The 20367-nt window shown below is 38.8% G+C and overlaps 1 protein-coding gene across 6 annotated transcripts in view; it reads right to left on the reverse strand.

Annotated features, from left to right (window-relative positions):
* Positions 1 to 18810, reverse strand: part of NUP58 (nucleoporin 58) — a 40101-nt gene extending 21291 nt beyond the window's left edge. For 5 of the 6 annotated variants that reach the window (XR_005953487.1, XR_005953486.1, XM_041416030.1 and 2 more), the window contains exons 1-12: positions 18516 to 18810; positions 14740 to 14879; positions 13350 to 13388; positions 11770 to 11922; positions 10587 to 10721; positions 9970 to 10080; positions 7224 to 7248; positions 6712 to 6777; positions 5752 to 5926; positions 4387 to 4466; positions 3634 to 3752; positions 1474 to 1556 (exon numbers count right to left, since the gene is read on the reverse strand). Coding sequence is in view for 4 of the 6 variants with exons in the window: in XM_041416030.1 (XP_041271964.1) it covers positions 1474 to 1556; positions 3634 to 3752; positions 4387 to 4466; positions 5752 to 5926; positions 6712 to 6777; positions 7224 to 7248; positions 9970 to 10080; positions 10587 to 10721; positions 11770 to 11922; positions 13350 to 13388; positions 14740 to 14879; positions 18516 to 18625 (1236 nt within the window). In the remaining 2 variants the exon portion in view is untranslated. The remainder of the gene's footprint in view (positions 1 to 1473; positions 1557 to 3633; positions 3753 to 4386; positions 4467 to 5751; positions 5927 to 6711; positions 6778 to 7223; positions 7249 to 9969; positions 10081 to 10586; positions 10722 to 11769; positions 11923 to 13349; positions 13389 to 14739; positions 14880 to 18515) is intronic. The other variant, XM_041416029.1, reaches the window with a different exon arrangement.
* Between the last annotated feature and the right edge of the window lie 1557 nt (positions 18811 to 20367).

The following is a 20367-nucleotide window of genomic DNA, read 5'->3' on the forward strand; positions in this document are numbered from 1 at the left end:
CACTTGAGCAGTACACATCTTTCCCTTTTTTGAAGCTCTAGTTATAAAATATCTTCCAAAATACCAGTATCCATATTCACCCACTAGATTAAGTCTCAAAAAAATTTCCAAGAAGAAAAATCTTCAAACCAGCCCCTTAATTTCAGGTAATAGAATTCCACTCAAAACTGAAGAAAGGCCTTTCCTGTTCAGTCACACTGACAAGGTACTGAAGATGCTAGGGCTGATATCTGCTCAATAATCCAGCTGTTCATACTTAAGAACAACAAAAATGTATCACCACAAAGACCACTGCACAAATTCAGGCTACACTCAGATCTCAGAAGCCACAAGCTCTGAAAACATTTGGGAAACCTTCTGGGTAATTCTGCTGAAAATATGGACAAGCTGATGCATTCTACACCTGGCAGCAAAACTGAATTAACTAAGAACAGCACAAATACCTGATGGCAGGTATTTGTAAATCAATGAGTATCTATGCTGACATTAGCAATGCAATGCAAGGAATCAAGATCATACAAGATCCTCAGTATTTCTAAACTTTATTCAGAAAAAAAGTAAAAATGTCAGATGTTTAGAGAACTAGCAATGCTGTGCAGAAGAAGCTCGGAGAAGGAAACCAGCAGAAGTTTTAACGGAGCTATTTCCATTAAGGAAGTCACTTAGCAGAAACAATTTCAAACACTTGTACTCTTCAAGTTGGTTTGTTTTGATTTTTTTTTTTTTTTTTGTTTTTTGTTTGTTTTTTTTTGTAGCCAAGAAGGATTCTGATGTTTTCAAGAAAACTCATGGATTGAAAGGATTGGAGAACAGTGACATTTTGTCAATATATCCAGAACTGTAAATGGGAAAATGGAAATGAAATGAGCCATAGTCTGTGATGGAAAAACAGGCCTATTAGGACCTTTGATACCTAAGCTTTCATACTTTTCTTTTTCTTTCTAAAATACTACTTACCCTGAAAGCCAGGTTTAAAAACAATAAACGAACAGAACACAACTTTAACCCACATTCTCTGATATGCTGAAAAATCTTATATATGGAAACTCAGTTTTTTTTCTCCTGTTACCTATTTGAGCAAGAGCAGATTTAGATCATCTTTGCTTGAGATCAAGAGGTCATTGTGCAAAAATCAAAACATACAAGCATGATCTTGAAAACAGACATTTTAAAAACTGGTCAACAATTAGAAGGAAAGGAGTTAACTGAAAAACATTTTGTAACTCAAATGATTGTGGTCAGTTGCTGCCATCCCTATTAGTAAATACTTTAAATGCAACTTCAGTTGAACAAAAGCTAGTTTTTTAATAAAAGCACTTCTCCAGGACAGTGTGAAAATTTTTAAAAGCAGTCAATTTAACAGAAGGACAAAAAAAACCCCAAAAAGACCAACCAAACAAACCCAAAACAAAACCATCTGAAGATGACGCTTTACAGTCATACAGAAATACATAGGAACACATCAAAACATACCTTTACATTTTCATGTATTGACTGAAGTTGTGCAGCTAAAGCTACAAATGTTTGATAGATTTTCTGCATAGCCATAGACAAATCTGTAAGATGCATATAAAATACTGGTAAGTAACAATCTCATTATTAGAAGATTTAGTGTTTATACCAAAGTAAGAAGATCACCTAAAACCCATACAGGACACAAAGCAAAAGAACAATTGCATTAAATACAAGACTTGAGCCAGAAATTGGGTCCCACAAATTATCCAAGGACTACTTTTTCACAGGGCTTCCAACTTTATTTTGAAAGGTACTGTTTTCTGAGATTTATTTTTATATACATGGCAAAGAGCTTCCTATGATTCTATTATTTAGAAAAGCCAAAAAGTAATAGTTAAACTAATTTTAACCTAATTACATAGGGACATTTTTTTTACCTCACTGGCTTTTACCTACATACAGTCAAATCAGATTTGCTTGCGTTTGTATACATTTTCCACTCTGACTTAAAACGTAGTTAAGTGTATATCAACATAAGTTGATTTTGTCAGAAATAGTAGAATGGAAGCTTTATTTACATTTTAAAGACATAATTAATAAGTATCACAGGATCTCTTAATCTGGCTCTACCGACAAGCATATCATAATGAGAGAAACACAACAGGGAGCTTCTTGCCTTTTATTTAGGATATCCTATTTCCCACACAGATTTCCCACAGGGCATTGACTCAACACTAAGGCAAAACCATAGCACCAAAGGGAAAATCTCAAAGATTTTGGCAGAATGAGGTATCTGGTCACAAAAAAATGCTGTTCTCATAGAAGCACTGAAACAATGTACCAAAGTGGAGGACAGAAAAGTACTGAAGTGGTTCTTTCATTGTGAAAAGATCAGCTTCTGTGTTTCCTCTGAACGATGCACATAGCCTGAATGCAAATATATACAGATATATGTTCACTGAAATGCATATAGTAGCTATCAAGTTCTTGAAGATGCATAGACCTAGCAATGATTCTTGAACTGAAAATGTTTGCCTCTCCGTAGACGAATTTCACCCTTGAAAAACAGGAAAGCTATAGAATCAATTCATGCCAGCCCACAGGGTTGTGGAGGTAGCGTATCGAGGAAGGCTGGTCACAAGCTTCAAATTAGTCTGGAGGAAATTTATTGACACTGACTACTAGATATTGCAAAATTTTAAGGATATTCAGAGTCATGGAAACCTGCATGACAAAGGAAGTTTTTTCTGTATGGTAAAGGCTACATATGCAATAGTGTTGTATAGGCCACCAGATATCGCTGACAACATGCTCATACTGACACAACAGATTGAACCTTGCCTACACAAGCAAGGAACCTTTCAATTATAGCAGAAACTGCTGGAAACCTTAGGAAAAATTTGTGAAGGCATCCTTCTCATATTCTTGATGGACAAGAAGGTCACATGAAGATAGAGGATCCTCAAGATCCAGCAGATCTTTCACTATGGAAGCTAGATCTAGACAGTCCTCTTGCGTTTTGACATGTAAGTCCATATAAAGTTTGTGCACCATCCTGTGATGGCAAGATGTTCCAGTACCATTTAGCACAAAATGACAAGCACATGAAATCACTGTTTATTGCAGGAGCTGGACCTAAAACGGCCCAGAAGAGAAAACTGTCTATGACCGTAGGAATGGTAAACAAGCAGAAGACTACTGTCCAGATGTCAGCATCAAGAGAGATTTTCTCAAGATTGAATGATGTGGCAGCAAACAAGACAAAATCTTCTGTTGGTCAGAGCTGAAGGCAATATCAACAGGCTCCAAACTAAGGAGAAGTTCTCATTTTGATCTGGTGCTGACAGAGCAAGCACCCACATTTGTCTGGCCAGAAGGCCCAGTGCAAGACAGAAAGTGCCAGACATTGTTAGATACTAAAGGGAGGGAGATGCAGATGTAAAAATAAACCGGCTTAAAAATTGCAACTCAGGACATGGATCCATGTTAAATAGCTCAAGAGCCTCTGTGAATGAAATTTTTAATTCTGAATCTTTACATTGAACAACTACAGAATTAATCTGAACACTAATTTTATCAGTACATTAAATGAGAAAACCCAACAAGATCAATTACTAAGTTTTCATTATAAGTTTGATAAATTCTTCATGTACAAAAGATTAGAGCTGAAACATTTACCTTGTGGAGTTATGTGTGAATTATTTGCTTGAGTAGCAAGATGATTTTCCAGTTCTTCAATTTGTTGCCTGTACTGCTGCAGCTGTACTTCAAACTGTTCGACCAAGATTCTGAAGTAGCTAGATGAGTAATAAAGTGAAATTGTATGATTAAACTTTATTAATTTGCCTGATTTTTTTTTACCTGATCTCTGTTAGCTGCCAATTTTTGTTCACTTAACTGCACAGTTAGGTTGTATGACATTGCTGATGTCACTCTACAATTGGAACAAGAGTGAAGTCTCTTTTTCATGTTGAAGACATGAAGATAATTAGTAAAACATGAAGATAATAAGTAAAACACTGGTTCTATTAAGCACTCCATATAAATGTTATAAGAAGCAGGGGAAAAAAATTGTATCATGAAGTTAATAGAATCTTTAAACAGTTGGGTTGGACAAGATGACCTTGAAAGGTTCCTTCCAAGTCCCCTGCCATAAGCAAGGGCATCCTGACCTTGAATGTTTACAGGGATGGGGCATCTAACATGTCACTGGGCAACTGTTTCCACGCTCATCGAAAAAGTTTCTTCCTTGAATCTGCCCTCTTCAGTTTAAAATCACTGTCCCCATCATAACAGGCCCTACTGAAAACTCTGTCCCTGCCTTTTGTACAAGCCCATGTTAAGTACTGAAAGGCTGCAATAAGGTCTCCTCAATTTTCCTCTTCTCCAAGTTGTATTACTGACTATTTTCTATGAGTAACAGTAACTTACTCTGCTGGGGCTGTATTTTCATGCTGAAGACCAGGAGGAGTTTTCTGTGTTCGCAATGCTATTTCTGCATTCTTTAGCTCCTAAATAAACAACAGAAAATGAATAAAATATAAGGTTCTGCACAAAGTGCTCAAAAATAAAAATGCTAGGACTCTACTCTTCACTCACATAAAACACTTTCTTCATGTATTTAACACTGTGATAAAATTTGATCAAAATTTATCCAAAGACCTAACTATCACAAAGCTGGAGAACTGCAAATACCAACAGAAGTTTGAGGATGGAACAAGAGACAGCACATACTGAAAGCACATGAAGTGCTCAGAAGTAAAGAAAATACTTCAATAAACTGTCAACGACAATTTTTAAATTTTACTTCAGAAATATTATAATTATTGAGGTGTAGAGGGGAAAAAAGCAATAGTCAAGTACAAGGAAGTAACACACCTAAAAGAGAAAAAATAGGAAAAAAAGATTATAAAAAAATATAAACCACTTTAGAAAAATGCCTCTCTGTGAAAATTATCACGTTATACATGATAATTACAGCATACACTTCTGCTTAATACTTCCTAATAATTTTACTATTAAGAATTTCTCAGTGCCTGGTTCTGTGATTGTACTCAACTGCATCATGTACAGAAATATAAAAATATCATTAACAAACTTTTGTTTTCACAGAAAACTGTTGAAAAGGTGAAACTATAGAGTAAAATAAAGAAAAAACATCAAATTTTTGACTTGAGAATAAATTATCACTTATTTATATATCAAGCAGCTTTGACATGCTTAATGAAATAAAGGTGGTACAGAACTTGAAAAGCATCTGCATCAGAACTTGAGCTCAAACTGTCTGCACAGTTCAAACACAGACTGGTAGACAGAGATGTGACTCAAGCTCCCTAAAGGAATACTAGTGCTAATCAAGAAATTCTGGTCCCTGAAAGATTATGGGGTAATCTGGTATTTTTTTCCTCCAAAGCCATCAGAAGAACATGTCTTTGTATTTTTGCTGCTCCAGAGTCCATCATGTTGTTACAAATACGTCTTCAGTAGCAGCTGAATTTATTACTGAAACTGAACTAAAGCAGACATGCATTCCCATCTATTGCCTTTGCTACGCAGGAATGCTTTCCTGAATAGAAGTAATTTTACTGCTGTTGTACTTATCTGAAAATACTTACAGCACAGATTTCAGTTTCTTTTTCAGTAACTTCAAAGAGACCAGAAAGTGATTCAATTTTTCATTCTGTTTACAACTGTTTAGTTGAGACACGTTAACTTGACTGATAAAAAAGGCTAGCTATACTATATGAAATAATCAGCATAAAAACTCTACATAACAAAGATTATGTTCAATTATACCTGTGCAGTTTCAACTTTCAGCTTGTCAATATTAAGAATGTTTCTCTGTAATCCACTGGCAACTACAGAGAGAAGCTGTTTCAAAGCTTTAATGTCTTCTTGTACTTTAAGCATCGCTTTAGAGGACATTCTACTAATTTCTTCCTGAACTTGTTTTTGTTCTTTCACAAATTTCCTGGGGAAGGTAAAAAAAATGGGGGTGGGGAGAAAAGAAACATAGTACAATGAACCTGAAGTACCCACATGTTTACCTCTTGGTCACATTATTTAAATAGTTATTAAATATGTTTTTCCAAAACCAAGTACTGAACAGTAAAATTACTGTATGGCATAGTACTATCTTAACTTCAACCATGCTAATACAATAAATAACCAAACCAAAACAAAAACAATCCCCCTTCCCCAAATTCCTCAATTTTAAATAGGAAGTGCTTAAAAATGTTATGCTGACCCCTGACAAACTAAGATATATAGAACATTTTATATATACAGTAATACATAAGCATCTGTCTAAAAGCAATTACCACTTTGAACTCAAAAATACAAGACATGCAGCCCAGTCTACAAACCACTTCCTTCCTGTCCAGAGGAAGACTTTTATAATTCTCTGTTCCATAGAAGATCCATGATGCACATGCAATAGGGATATAAGGTTCAATACCCACTATGCATGTGCAACAGGCTTAACACGGCAAGAGAGAGATGGGTAAGAGCATATTGTTGGGCAGACCCATTTGAATACAAGCATGAAAAGTGAGACTGAAAAAAAAAAAAAAACATACTAAGACTTCAGCTACTAGAACTATTCATTCATTCTGTTCCCAAAGCTGACCTGCTGAGAGGCCCTGGGCTTGTAGCTTATCCTTCAGACAGCCTGCAGGAACATGTTCTTGTCACAGAGAATCAACAGTATACAATACTTTAGCTAAACAACTATCATAAATAAAAACCACTACTCACTGTAGATTTTCTACATCTTGACATATAACTGGAGGTAGATTTTCATCCTTCAGTGCTTTGCTATCTCTACAAGAGACAATTAATGTTTAGGTGGTCCTTCAATACTGCCAAACATTTTTGCATAACTAGTAAATATCTCTACAACGTTCAGGTGAGAGATTACACAGTTTTGCACCCATTGCATGAATGCTGGAACTAGGAGTGACTTGGATTAATGCACACAGATCCTATGCCAGGGTTCAAGCCTGTGGTATAAGCACTTTGCAAGTTTGCAGAAACCACTTTTCAAACCAGATGATCAGTCTATAGCAGATGCCAGATAAGCTGTACGTATTGCATTTGAAGGAAGAATTGCAGTGCTTAAAATCATGACCAAACATTACTAAATTACCTGTATGGCAACTGTTAGTTATGCAGATCTTTTTTCAATATCAAATCAGAAGAAAAGTGAAAGTATTTGTTTAGCTTTTTTTCTATTACAACATGGAACACAAAGAAAATCTGACACTTACTCTGGTCTTGTTCCTGTTTTGTCACCTAGAAGATAAAAACTGTAGGTCATAAACAAAGCTTTGAAGAACAAACAAAACAATCTTAATGAGATTTTAAGGAAGAGCTAATGACTACAATCTTCTTGATTTCTCATGATAAGGGGAACATACTGGACTAGCTGTAAGAAAAAGTGAGTTTTAATTTACAACCCCTTCAGAGGTAACTACTTTCAGGAACAATGGTTCAACAGTTGAAGTGCTAACTGCCTGGCACTCTGAGCACTCTGAGTAACAACCTCTCAAGGTACTACACAAGTCACTACAAACACATGAACAGCTCCCGTTGCATAAGAAATCTGTTTCTGCTTATGCAGCCTCAACTCACTTCGACCTGCACCCACAAAACATTCAAGTGTTTTAAATTCAGCAATGGCAGTCTCCTCTCAGATATGAAGGCAATGAACATTTACCCACTGAGTTTCCTCAAAGAATTCTGCTATTGCATTAAGTCCAGAAGTGAGTGAGATTTTACAGAACTGAAAATGTTACTGCTTACCTGCCACCTACACAGTTTAAACTGCACATCTGCGGATCAACATGCCAAATGCCTCTGAGTGAGAGAACAGCCGAAAACAGCATCATGCATAACGCAGGGCACAACTATTCCCAGTTATGGCTGTGGCAGTAACTGCATTCCATCCCACAACAGTCTGCTAGGAAGAGCGCTCACTCAGCCCTAGAAAAAGGCTTCACCTCCTTCAGCTGAATCTAATTCACATCCTGTCAGTGCCACAAAGGCAGAAAGCAGCTACACAGCTAATGCTAGTACCACAGACATTCGAAGCTGAACAAGACAGTGCTCCTGCCAGCAGAGGCTACTACTTTTAGAAGCAACATCTATTTAAACTGTTGGCAGACTGTCACCCAGTACTTTAGACAGATCACACTCACAACCATCCCCTAGGCCTTCTACTAATGGGAAAAAAATATCTACACTAAATTACGGGGAAAAAAGCATGATGGACAAACACCAGAACTTAGGACTTTGTCTGCTGATAATCTAAAAAATAAGCAGAAAGCTATGCACACTTTCCTTTTGCACTCCAGACACTTCTTTCTGTTGAAGTTGTTGCTGTACATCACAACAATACTTACAAGACACAAATCTGACGTCAGGTTTTGCTACTTTCTAGGCAAGTGAGTGCTTCAGATTTATAATTTTTTTTAACATTCTCTTAGCAATACAAGATGAAAATATGTATTAGAACAGGTTTTTATTCCCTGCAGCCATATTTTCAAGAAATACTAGATGGTCACAAGCAAAAACTTTTATTACTAGTTCCAGAAGAGAAAACACAGGCTAGTCCCTAACTATCCTGGGATTGCTAGGGCACTTTTCCTTCATAGCCGTATCACCTCCTTCCTTTTCTTCATGAGGAAAAGGGAAATAAAACACTCAAAACCATGGTGCCATCACTCTCAAATCCAGTTCCTCATATAGCAGTACAAACAACTGAACTGACAGAACTGATTAGCAGCACACAGGTAGGGATATTTATGAGGGGCGCTTAAGGCAGCAGAAGCGATTAAGAGAAACACTTCTGAAGTAAAACCTCAAAAACAGTCTCCCTTGAATTTCACACTGCTTAGCTAAGGGACCTCTGCTCATCCTGATAGCAATAGTCCTGACAGCACCCAATTCCACTATACAACATACAGGGGAATTCAGGTTACTCATTTAATTTTCCACCCTAAGAGGTGAACTAAACAACACTACTACCAAAGTAAATTTTGACTCTGTGGTTCTCTGTTCCTTTTTTTATGATACTTGTATGTTATGGAAGTGTTGTGATATCCTAATATTATAGTGATGGAAATCTCCTAAGTGTCAGAACCTTTTCATTACCCTAAGTTTCAGTAATAAGTTCTAAAAACAATCAGCATCATCCAGAGTACTCCAGTTTTGACAGTCAACATGTCCTCTCTTTCACAAGTAAGAACTCTCCACAAACTAGGCTACTCTCAAAAGCTGGCTTCATGGAGCTTATATATTTTCTTCTCTTTTAGCTGTTGGCATGCCTAATTCAAAATTTCAGTCCTGAATGAAATAAAGAGACTAAATTAATAGATTCCCCAGTAGAAGCAAGGCAAATTAACAAGCCTCCATAGGTCAATGCTCAATATTCCCTTACTTAAATAATTTAAAGCTACCACAGAAGTTTTTATAACTGGTTTTAACAATGTGACAGAACATATCACATATAGCTACACACCACCAGAAAGTCTTGAAGAGTAACATCTAAAATTAGGACACTTTAGTTGTGTAGACTTTCAAAATAAAAAAACAAGTTTAAGATCTATTACAGCTGGACAACAGTAATTTCAAACCAGTGCTCTTCATACTTGCAACACACTACTTAAACATAGCTCTGCTCCCCCCTCTAGTGACAATCTGACATAGAGCAGAAACATGTGATGGCATCTCTGCAAGCAGCCCTGAGTCTTCACTCTCACCAAGCTCAAGGATTTACATCCTGGTTCTCAAGCTTATATGTATTTTTAAATTAATTTAGTATTACATTGCATTTGCAAACATAATCTTGTTCTTCTGTACAATATCTAAGAATGAAATCAACTGAAATGCCTTTGAAAGAGGGAAGTTAAAGTTGTCAACTTTAATCCCACACTCCTAACCCAACAGAATAGTTCTTGCTGCAGTGTTCTGATAATTCCCTCAATTTAAAAAAATGTTTTAAAACAAACTTACTCTTTTTGTCTGAAGAACTGCTAAAATCAATGCCACCAAGACCTTCACTGGCAGTAGTTGAAGGAGCTGCAGTTGTCCCCAGAGATAAACCCAAAGCATTTTGCCCAAGTCCTACAAGAAATCCAAACAGTATTTTTGCCTTTTGCAGTGTTATCAAGACTACAATACAGCACAAATTCTTCCTCTAGAGCTGAAAAGAGAAGCTATGAAATGACAGTGATGTCACTGACAACAACACTGACAGTGAAATATTTTATTCAGACAAAAACCCACCAAAAATAAGGAGCTTTCCATTTCTCCATAGTCATGTATGATTGTCCTCTCCCCATATATGATCAACTCCCTTGAGCCAATTATGCCAATAACAAAGATTTCCTTGTATTTTCGTTTCTTTAAAAGTGTTAAGCAAAAATGAATTTAAGAACATGAAAGGAGACAATTATTTCAGTTTCATTTTTATTGTTCACAGTTAGTAACACTGTTCTTAACTGTAACACTGTTAAAAACTACACTTCCAGTGTTAACACTTTCTATAAACTAAACCTTACATTGTAATTTAATCACACATTAAATGTCATTGTTTTGAGACAGGAGAAAAAACTAAAATAAACTTTCACCTGTTGCTGCTGTGCTTGTATTCTGGAAAAGTGAACCTCCTAAGCCTGCTAAGGCTCCTCCTAAGGAAAGGCCTGTAGAAGCAGTTGTAGTTGGAGCAGTTGTGCCACCCAAATTTAATGTAAAGCCAGTAGTTCCTGTAGAGAAAGGAAACCAGACTAATGCAGACACTGCCTTCAAATACATCCATAGACAATCTAAAATAACTGAAAGGTCTGAACAGCATCTTTATCATAATTGGATAATAAGTGTTTTTTATTTCCTGCAGAGTTTTCACGTAAAGCCATAGCCTTTTGAATTATATGTTATTTTGCTTTGCAACTTCATAACTCTAATTAGTTCATATTTACCTGCAACAAAAATTTTGGCAGTTGCCCAGAACACTACCAATTCTAGAACCTAGGACAGAATTTATTTTACAGCATAACTGAACTAGCAAATGACACTGATTTTTATCTTAAAATACTGAAATTTCAATGTTTTAACATTAAAATATTTACACAAGACACATGATACAATAACACTTCCATGGTGGTTTGAGCTGCCTTCTGGAATTAAGCATCCCAACTTTTAGTAATAAAGGGAAGAACTGAGTAGAGAAAGACCAAAGGCATAAAGGGACAGTGAACAGAGGATACTGAGCTTGGACAGCTGAGCTCAAATGCAGACTTCAAAAGTTAAGAAAAATAAGAGTCTCAAATACCATCGTGCATGGTGCAGTTCAGCTGAGTTAAATATGATGGCAGGTGCATGATAATATGAGAAGTAATTTAAAATGTTTAAAAACATTAACATTTAAAAATATTATTTCCAATGCTAATTAACCATTTCAGACCATCTGCAATAGGTAGACATTTCCCAAACTTTGCAGCTGCATGAGAAGGAAGCTTTCAGTCTTCAGTGAGCTTAACAATAAGAAAAATAATTTTACATAACAAATCAGCTCTTGCTACACTTCTAATGACTTTGGTTGTACGCTGTCTATAGCACTAGCTTCTCTGACCATAATTCCATCTGTATTAGGGTACCCAAATTTAGAACTTGAGAAGTCCAATGAGCCCCTTTATTCATGGACCACAAGATTACATAAATAATAGAAAAACAGATGTGGAACTGTTATACAATAAAGTTTTATTGTTAACAAGCAAACAAAAAATAGCCCCATACTCCTAAACATTTTCCTACCTGCTGCAGGAGTTGATGTAAGAGCAGATGATAATGATAGGCCACTCGCTGAGGTAGAAGTAACAGGTAAAGCAAATGGTGTGGCTGAACCTGCAGGTTTGTTGAAACCTAAACTAAAGCCTGTGGTAGCTGCTGATGTGGTGGCAGGTGTGCCTAGAAGAAATCCAAAACCAGTTATCACTCTTGAAACACTCTGCTTGAAAATGAAAGCTAAGCTCACCACCTCTTCTGCATCTCACTTAACCATCCTGAGTGACACAGCACAAAAGATCACTTGCATGAAGTAAAATATTCCCACAGAATTTTCTAATGAATTTCAGTGGTTTACATCAATTGCACAGGCATTTTTTGCTCCAGAATTCCTAGGGATCCAGTGGACTTTAATTCTGGACAGGCAACTATACCTACTACCAATCCTAAAACTGTATATAAAAAAAACTACTTCCACCAAAAGCATCTAGTAGATGACACAAACATTGGAAAATGGAGCTATAAACAATACTGCTCAAAATACAGACTACAAATTCTCAATTAGACGTGCACACCAAAATGAATGCACATATCCTTTTAATTTGTAAAGAAGAAAAATATGTTGAGATGTTCCTCCCTCAAAGTTTGCTTTCAAACATTTTTGAAGTAAACCAATTTCTACTTCCTGCTGTTTTCATGGTCAGAAGACATTTCATATTCTAGAATCCTAAATTCTAGAATTCCAGAATTCCAAAGTAAAGGAGTGTGCACATACATACACAACCACACCAGCAAACACATCCTTTTATTCTCAGTAACTGCTGTTTTGGATGATATCATTTCATACAGCTAGTGAAAAGAATTAATGTTCATCTGCATAGCACTGACTTCCACATATGATTATGTATCACACAGTCTCTTCTGGGTTAGCTGCTGCTTCTCCCTTCTGCTCCTTTGATTTCCTTCTTTATTCAACACTGTTTTTTCCTATTTATTCATAGTATGGCTTCCTAAGTTCTTTGACTGCATTGTGTCTTTAACCTTAGTAATAATCAAACTCAATGACTCCACAGATCTTAGCTGCTGTTCAAAAAGGAAAACAACTCACAACTAAGCTAACAACAACCCATATACTCCTGTATTTGTAATGACAACTCCAAAATACAGACCACAGATGGATCAGAGAAACAAAAAATATTCTCAAAGTCTGTTCCCAGTTCAACTCTCTTTTTTCTTAAAGAGATAATTACCAACCAAACATGTTCACACAGGATTCACTAGTCCAAGAGATTCTGTATGAATAACTCTTTGGTAACAGATCTCCCTTCCCTCTGCTGAAGGATGGAGCTCATTAGGGGAGCATAAATACAAAGTCCAACTTTTGACTGTCACTGTAGTACAAGAATTGAATAATCCTTAATAAGTAGAAGTGCCCAGAACTTCAGGGCTCCATTCTGATTTACAGACTTAACATCTGGGTTGCAAAGCAAACAGCAATTAGTAATGGGGGAGAAGCTCACATATGATCACTAGCTCTATACATTACAAGAAAGATTTAACTCTTAGGGTTTTTTGTCTATGTAAAAATAAAATCCAAATTAGGTCCTTACCTAATGTCAGTCCTGTAGCAATAGTTGTTGCTGTTCCTGCTTTAAGAGTGAGAACAAAAGAACAGGGTAAGAACAGTGATAGAAGGCCACAGAGAAGCTGTGCAATAAAAAACATGAAACGAAATCCTGAAAGAATGCAACATTATGAGACAACTATTACACAAGTTCTTTTTCTGTAGTGTATTGAAAGATACTACATTAACACAGAAAACAGTATGGGTAAACACCAGCAGCAGAAATTAAAGCACAACTGATTTTAAAAAATGTAACTTGTCTTTGTAAGAAGCTGCTAACAGTGAAGCTGATGCTAACACAGCAGTGTATTATCTGAAATTTCAAATGAAGTAAGGAAAAAAGATGAAAACTAGTAATTCTACCATGTATTTTTTTAGCTATATATATACATTATATATATATAGTTGTATATTTATAACATCAGCATGCAAACCAGCAGATTTACAGTATAATGAAAAGGATTATAAAATTTAAGTCCTTGTAAAATCCTGTCTTGGTTTAGGGTTTCTGCCCCACTGGTAATTTAAAGAGATTATTCTGGACTCAGTGTTAGGCCATTTTGTATTTTAAAAACCATCTGATTAGATTACCAAAAAAATCACTGAAATAAAATTGCCCCACTAATTACCATAGCCAACCACAGTAATACAAGTTTTCAGTGTATTGCTGATTTTACTTTTAGTAGATTCGTCCTTAGAACTTTCCCCATCTACTCATATAAGCATACAAGAAGAAAAAGACCATTTTATCTAGCAATATTGCAGCAAAGTAAAATTTATTTTTAAGTCTGCTAAACAGCTGAAAAAACCCCACCCTGTCAGGAAAGCTTTATAATTCTGTACTCCATTACTGCTATAAGAAGCTGTGTGTTCATAGGCTGAATTAGAGACCTAAGAAAATATTCAATTCCTTCAGGCATATTGCATTAAATATCCCCAAACAAAAAACTCAGAAATGTTCACTACTGTAGAATTACAAGTATTGCATTACAAATGCAAACAATCTCACAAAGTTTTAAAATACTTTTAAAATCTAAATATATCTCCATCTTAAGTTAATTTTGAGCATCCTGGATGAAAAGTTAAGATTTCTAAAATACACCAGGATTCAAACTACAGAACAATTTACACATGGCCCAGGAAGTTTTCTGGTAATTGCAGTTGTGTTTCTGCTGCACTGGTACAGTTTAATTCTTAATGAATGATCATTCAAACTACTTAAAGAAGCGGTTTTATAAAACTGTGTAAGGAATATTCTAAGCTACAGAACAACTGTAAAAGAGTAAACATTTTAGTATGACTAAGTTTTTTGAATAAATGTAATTTATATCTTCACTGCTGAATCCAAAACTTGCAGTACAAGAATTCTTTTCTACCTGTACTGGTGCTTCCTAGTGTAAAGCCAGTGGTTGACTTTGATCCAAAAAGTCCACTCCCAAAACCCAGTGAAGGAGCCGATGTAGTTGCTGTAGCAGTGGAAGAGCCCAGAGTTCCAAAATTAAGTCCTCCTGTTGAGCTATTACAAAATAAGACTATTAGCAGTAATTCTATTTAAAATGAAAACACTCCCCCCTTACATCAATTTCTTTTGGATGCCATCATTCACTCTCCCACAAACACCATTCATAAAAAACAACCCAGCTGTGCAAGAGAGTCCAAGCTCACTGCTTCTGGACAGAAAGCCAGAGCCCATTTCCCCCTTTCCTTCCACAGCTCTGTAACTCCCACTGCTTCCCTGACACTAACTCCAGCATTTGTTCAGCCGCAGCTTAGCTGACAGATCTTACTAGACCACTCAGAAATTTAAACTTTTCTCTGCTAGATTCATTCTGCCTAATTGTTCTCCCGTCGCTACTGAAATGAAAGAACAAATGCTGGAGGAAGCAAAAAGATGATAACAAATCTGTATGATCTTTTCAAAGCAGGTTACAAGTCCAGTCAGTTATCTCTGACCAGAAATTTCAACCAGTGTTGCTTTACTTAATTCTCAAGTGATAAGCAGAGACACAGAACCATTCACATCAACACCACAGCTTCACCCTTACTATCAAAACACACTGAAGCATGAACTAATTCTCTAACCAAAATGCTATCCTTTTGCACAGATTCCAACCACATGCCTACTGTATTTTTTTGGACTGTCTACCTGTCAGAAAGTTACAGAAAAACAACTTCCAGATCTACTTTAATAGATGAAGGGGAAGAGAAAGAACAGAGACAATCAGATCAGTCATCACTAGGAAAATGAAGGCTTTAATACTTCTTTTGGGTGACCACACATTTTAGAGATTTCATACCAAATACAAAACAAGCTTTACAATTAGCACAGAACACAATAATCATGGTTATCTCCAGCCAATGAAATTACAGCTACCAGCACCCAGATGAGTCTGGTTTTAAAAATTTTCTTCTTATTTGATGAAAGATCAGATGAATAATTTATCAGATTAATAACTTCCTGGTCCCATTTGTGAGCCTCTTTAGAAACAAGGTTCAGTTTTCAAACACATTTTGCTCAAGTACAACAGCAACACTGAAACAACATGTAATTTAGACTTCACCAAGGACTTTTTATCTTTTAGATGTTCAGTATTCTCTCATTTCTCCCTTATCTCCTCTCTCTTTGTGTATGAGGGCAGCTCCTAAAGTAGCAAGTCCAACACAAAAGTAAATCCATACCAAAAAGGTACCATTAGCTCTTGAATTAGAACTCTTCAAGCTATCAATAAAACTGATCATGGCAATCCCAGCTGGCTGCAAGTTCAGAACTACGTGTGAGTTATTTTTTAGGCAGTAAATTAGGAAGCAGAGTGGCCAAGAAGTTAGAAGGACAGACTCACTAACTGTCACACAGGATCCAGAGCCTTTCAGCTGTCTTTACTCCCAAACTTTCAACATACCAAACTGCAGCACCATTACCTAACTACTTGAAAATTTAAACATACAACATGGTGCTTCTCTCACTAGATAAAAGCTTACATGCCTCATCTTTTTTCCAGTAGATGACTCTTCTGTGAACATTTTTCGTGTTACAGCATTCCCGTAGAAGAAAGCCAAGGTGCAAACTGTGATATTCGACACTAAGCAGGACAAAGAAAACCCCAAACCAAACCAACACAAATAAAATGAAGTGGCCTTTTTTTCAAGGTAGAAAGAATCCAAAATGTAGGAACAAAATAATGGCAGCATTCTCACCAGCAGGAGAAAGCATGGGCCAGAAGAACACAGATGGAAGGAAGAGGAGCTCAGATCAGTGAAGTCAGGTCTGAACTCTAATTCTAGAGCTAGAATGAAGCACTGCCCCTGGCTAAAGCATACAATAAGAGAACAACTAAAAAAGAGTGCAAGTACCTGAAAGGCTGGTGCAAATCACAGATTAGATAGACTGACATGTCACAGAGGCTTTCAGCCACCAGAATATAATCCTTGGCCACGTAACACTTATGCTTGGACCAGACAATCAAATTCTTTTTCTCCCAACACCTGGCAATATCATCTTAGACCCAGCTCGAGAACAGCTTCTTCTTACAGTCTTAAACATGCTCTCAAGCAAATTATTCCAGAGGGATGCAGAGCCAGTAAGAAGGCCCCTTACTCTATGAGATTCTTTGACCAACAGCTCTGAAGACTGGTTCTGCTTGCAAAAATAAATAAATTAATAAAAATACAGAGTACTATACTGCTATTACTTAGCACCTATTAAACTTTTTTTAAGATACAAAAAAGCCCCACCAAACAAAAACATTTAAGTTCAATATGCAGTTTTTAAAAGTGCAGATCAACAAGACAAAAGAGTTTCTCTTATTTCAGTACATTTAGAAGAATGGTTTTGAATTAACAAATATTATTTTAACTTGCTTATTTGAATCACAGGAAACAGACATTATGAAGGCATGAAGCAAAAGAGCAAAAATTATCAAGTCTACAAAAGTTCTACTGTGGAAATTAAAAAACCAAGCAAACAAAAAGAACCCCCAAAAAACTATCACCACAAGATAACTCAAAACCCCCAAACAACCCCCCTCCTCCAAAACCAAGCAGAAATAACACAAGAAAGTCATCAATCTGTGACAACCACAACGTTTACATTATTACAACAAACCCAGAAATCTTATTCTCTCTTCTATGGGCTCCCAAAAAAGCAATACTGCCATTTAATCCAAGAATTAAACGGATGTCCTTCAGATCCAGATGTTCTGTTCTCTCCATCTCACAATGCTATTTCGTAACGTTTCTAACAAGTATTTCCAAATGCAGCACATTAAGCAAAGCTCCCTTGAGTAACCACCCCTGTCCATTTAATTTACACTACAGTGATCAATTCTGGTTACATTTGGGAAAGTCTCTGACACAACAGCCTTGATCTTCAACAGAGGTACAACAGCAAGCAGGTCAGAATAAACAGACTCTAGCAGTCCAATTGTGTGCAAAGAAACAGAAAACGGAAAGAAAGCCCACCAACAAGACTTACCTGTTATTCTGAGAAACCTAAATCTTAACTCTTGGAGTACAGAACCTGCTGTACATCACACGCACAAAGTTCTCCTTTTACTCCAATATACTATACAGCCAATACAAGGTCATTTTTGTTAGAAAGGGTTAGATCGAACCTAACTTCTAAAACATATACAGAACATCTTTTGGACACTGAACATGTGGGCTTTGGCATCAACGTGCTCCAAGCCGCGGACACAAACGCGGGCTGACTTCTGAGAGAAAGCTGGGTACACAACTGATTCACATCCTGCCTTCAGAGCGGCAGGCTGAACCGTAGCGGGAGGCATCCAAAGCCAAAGCAAAGCACAATAAGAAGAGCAACTCCCTCAATTATTAGCTGCTGAACAGATCGCTCCCTACGTCTCTGCTAGAGGCACAGAAGACAAGGCAAGGGAGGCCGGGGCAGACACGGTGCACCAAGCAAGGGCCCTGCGGCCGGGACTGCCGGAGCCCCGGGCCCCTCCGGGAGCGGGCGAGGCGCCGAGCCCCGAGCCCGGGGCAGCGACCCGCTCCCTCGCACAGGCACGGCCGCCCCCGCCCTCCGCACCACGGGACGGGGCCCTGGCTCGGGCTGGGCCCCGGCCCACGCGGCAGCCTCAGGCCGCGGGGGGCTGCAGGCACGGCCGAACCGAGAGCAGCGAGGGCGCCGCGTTACCTCGGCGTGGCGGTTCCGAAGGAAAAACCCCCGACGGCTCCTCCTCCTCCTGCCCCGGCGGTCGCCGTGGAGCCCAGGGTGCCCGCGCCGAAGGAGAAGCCCGTAGACATGGCGGCGGCGGGAGCGGCGGGAACAACGGAAAAGCGGGGTCGGAAGCCGGCGGCGAGGGCCGGGTCGGTGGATGAGCGGGTCGGCGCTGGGGTCGCGGCCCCTCAGCCCCGCATCGCGCCCGCCGCCACTGCGAGCGAGCGGCGGCACCGAGCGCGCGGACGGACGCCGGCCACGCTCCCCTCAGCGCGCCCGCCGCGGTGCACCACGGGACGGCCCGGCGGCCCTTAAAGCGACAGCGGCGCGCGGGAGCCGCGCTGGGAGAGAGCGCCGGGATGGGCGCGAGCCGCCTGTGCCCCGGCAGCACCGGGGCGTCTGGACACACACTGAAATGTTGAGCGGTTCCATCCCAACGAGCCAGGAAACACTGCCGGAGTGACCGAGCGCTTAACCAGGTTGCCCAAAAAAAAGTGGTGGTGGGGTCTCTAAAATCTCAGGCAGATTTTTAAAAGCTGCCTGGATGTGGTGTTGGGCAAGTGGCTCCGAGTGGCCCTGCTTGAGCACGTGGAGGCTTCTAAGCACCTCCAGGGACAAGAGAAAGAGCCGTCTTCCAGGAACATCCCCATGTGCAAGACTCAGAGACTGAAGCAGAGGCCTGGGTAACCAGGTCACGGCTCATTTCCCACACATCGGCTTTCACCCCATTGTTAGGAAAATTAATCCAAGGTGCTAGAGGTTTATGTCAAAAAAGGAGACAGAGGAGTCCTGTAATTTTATTAGAATAAAGGGAAAGGCTGTGGGGCATTTCCCACGGGGTCGCTAAAATTGCTGAGGGAAGCAGCCCCCCTTTTATCCTAAGTTCCTGATCACCCTCTTCTTTTTCCCCACTGGCTGAGGTACTTGGAAGGTACAGGCTTCCCAAGACACCTACTCTATGCCCCTGTTTAATATGCACCCTTCTTTTGTCTTATGAAGAAAGAAAAAGAAACTTCATAATTCTGTTAAGCCTTTGTTCCTTTTTTTCTAGGTTCAAGAATATAACACGGCCTTGGCTGAGCAACAGTGTGTCAATTAGTAACATTTTCTAGAACTGATATTTTCTTCTGTTACTTCCCTATCTATAAGTTCCTAGCCCTATCTGCAAGCAGATTAACACGGTCTGTTTGTAAAGACACATTCATCTCATTCGTTACACTCTCATGGGAACAGGGGTATGGTTCTCGGGCATCCCATGGGGGAGAAGACTAGTTCAGCCCATCGAGTGATCCCAGAAGTTACGACAGAGTCTTCCCTAACTTCCCCACATTCTTAACTCACTTTTAGATTATTTCTTTACATCTAGGTGGACATTGAGTGACTTTAGTTATACACCTTAGTCAGTGAGGGATGGTCATACTTTGGCGGGCAGGTATCTCAGGATAGCATCTGACATGATGGGAGTGTGAGTCCAGGGAGAGTGATTTCGCCACGGCTGCTGATTCAACAGCAGCACATCTTCCTTCATCTCCCTTGGTTTTCAGCTGTTGTGTGGATTGTTAACTGGAAAGCACCACCAAATTCCCACCTCTGCAAGGGTTTTGACTGAGCCTGGCCGCGGGATCTCCCCTCTCCTCCACCCTCCATTTAGTCCCCCTTAGGTTGTGCTGTATGTGGGAGGTCGGATGCTCCGACCGTGTTCTACCCGGGAGTAAGAACTGTGCTTTCCCTTATAAGTTCTTCACAGTTACCTCTTTATCTCCCATTTTCCCACGCCGCCCTCCAGCCATTCCCGCCCCTCAGCCGCTCCCGCCGAATTAAACGGATG

This window comes from Onychostruthus taczanowskii, unplaced genomic scaffold, assembly GCF_017590055.1.
Source record: "Onychostruthus taczanowskii isolate IOZ18803 unplaced genomic scaffold, ASM1759005v1 scaffold50, whole genome shotgun sequence".
Lineage (NCBI taxonomy): Eukaryota > Metazoa > Chordata > Aves > Passeriformes > Passeridae > Onychostruthus > Onychostruthus taczanowskii.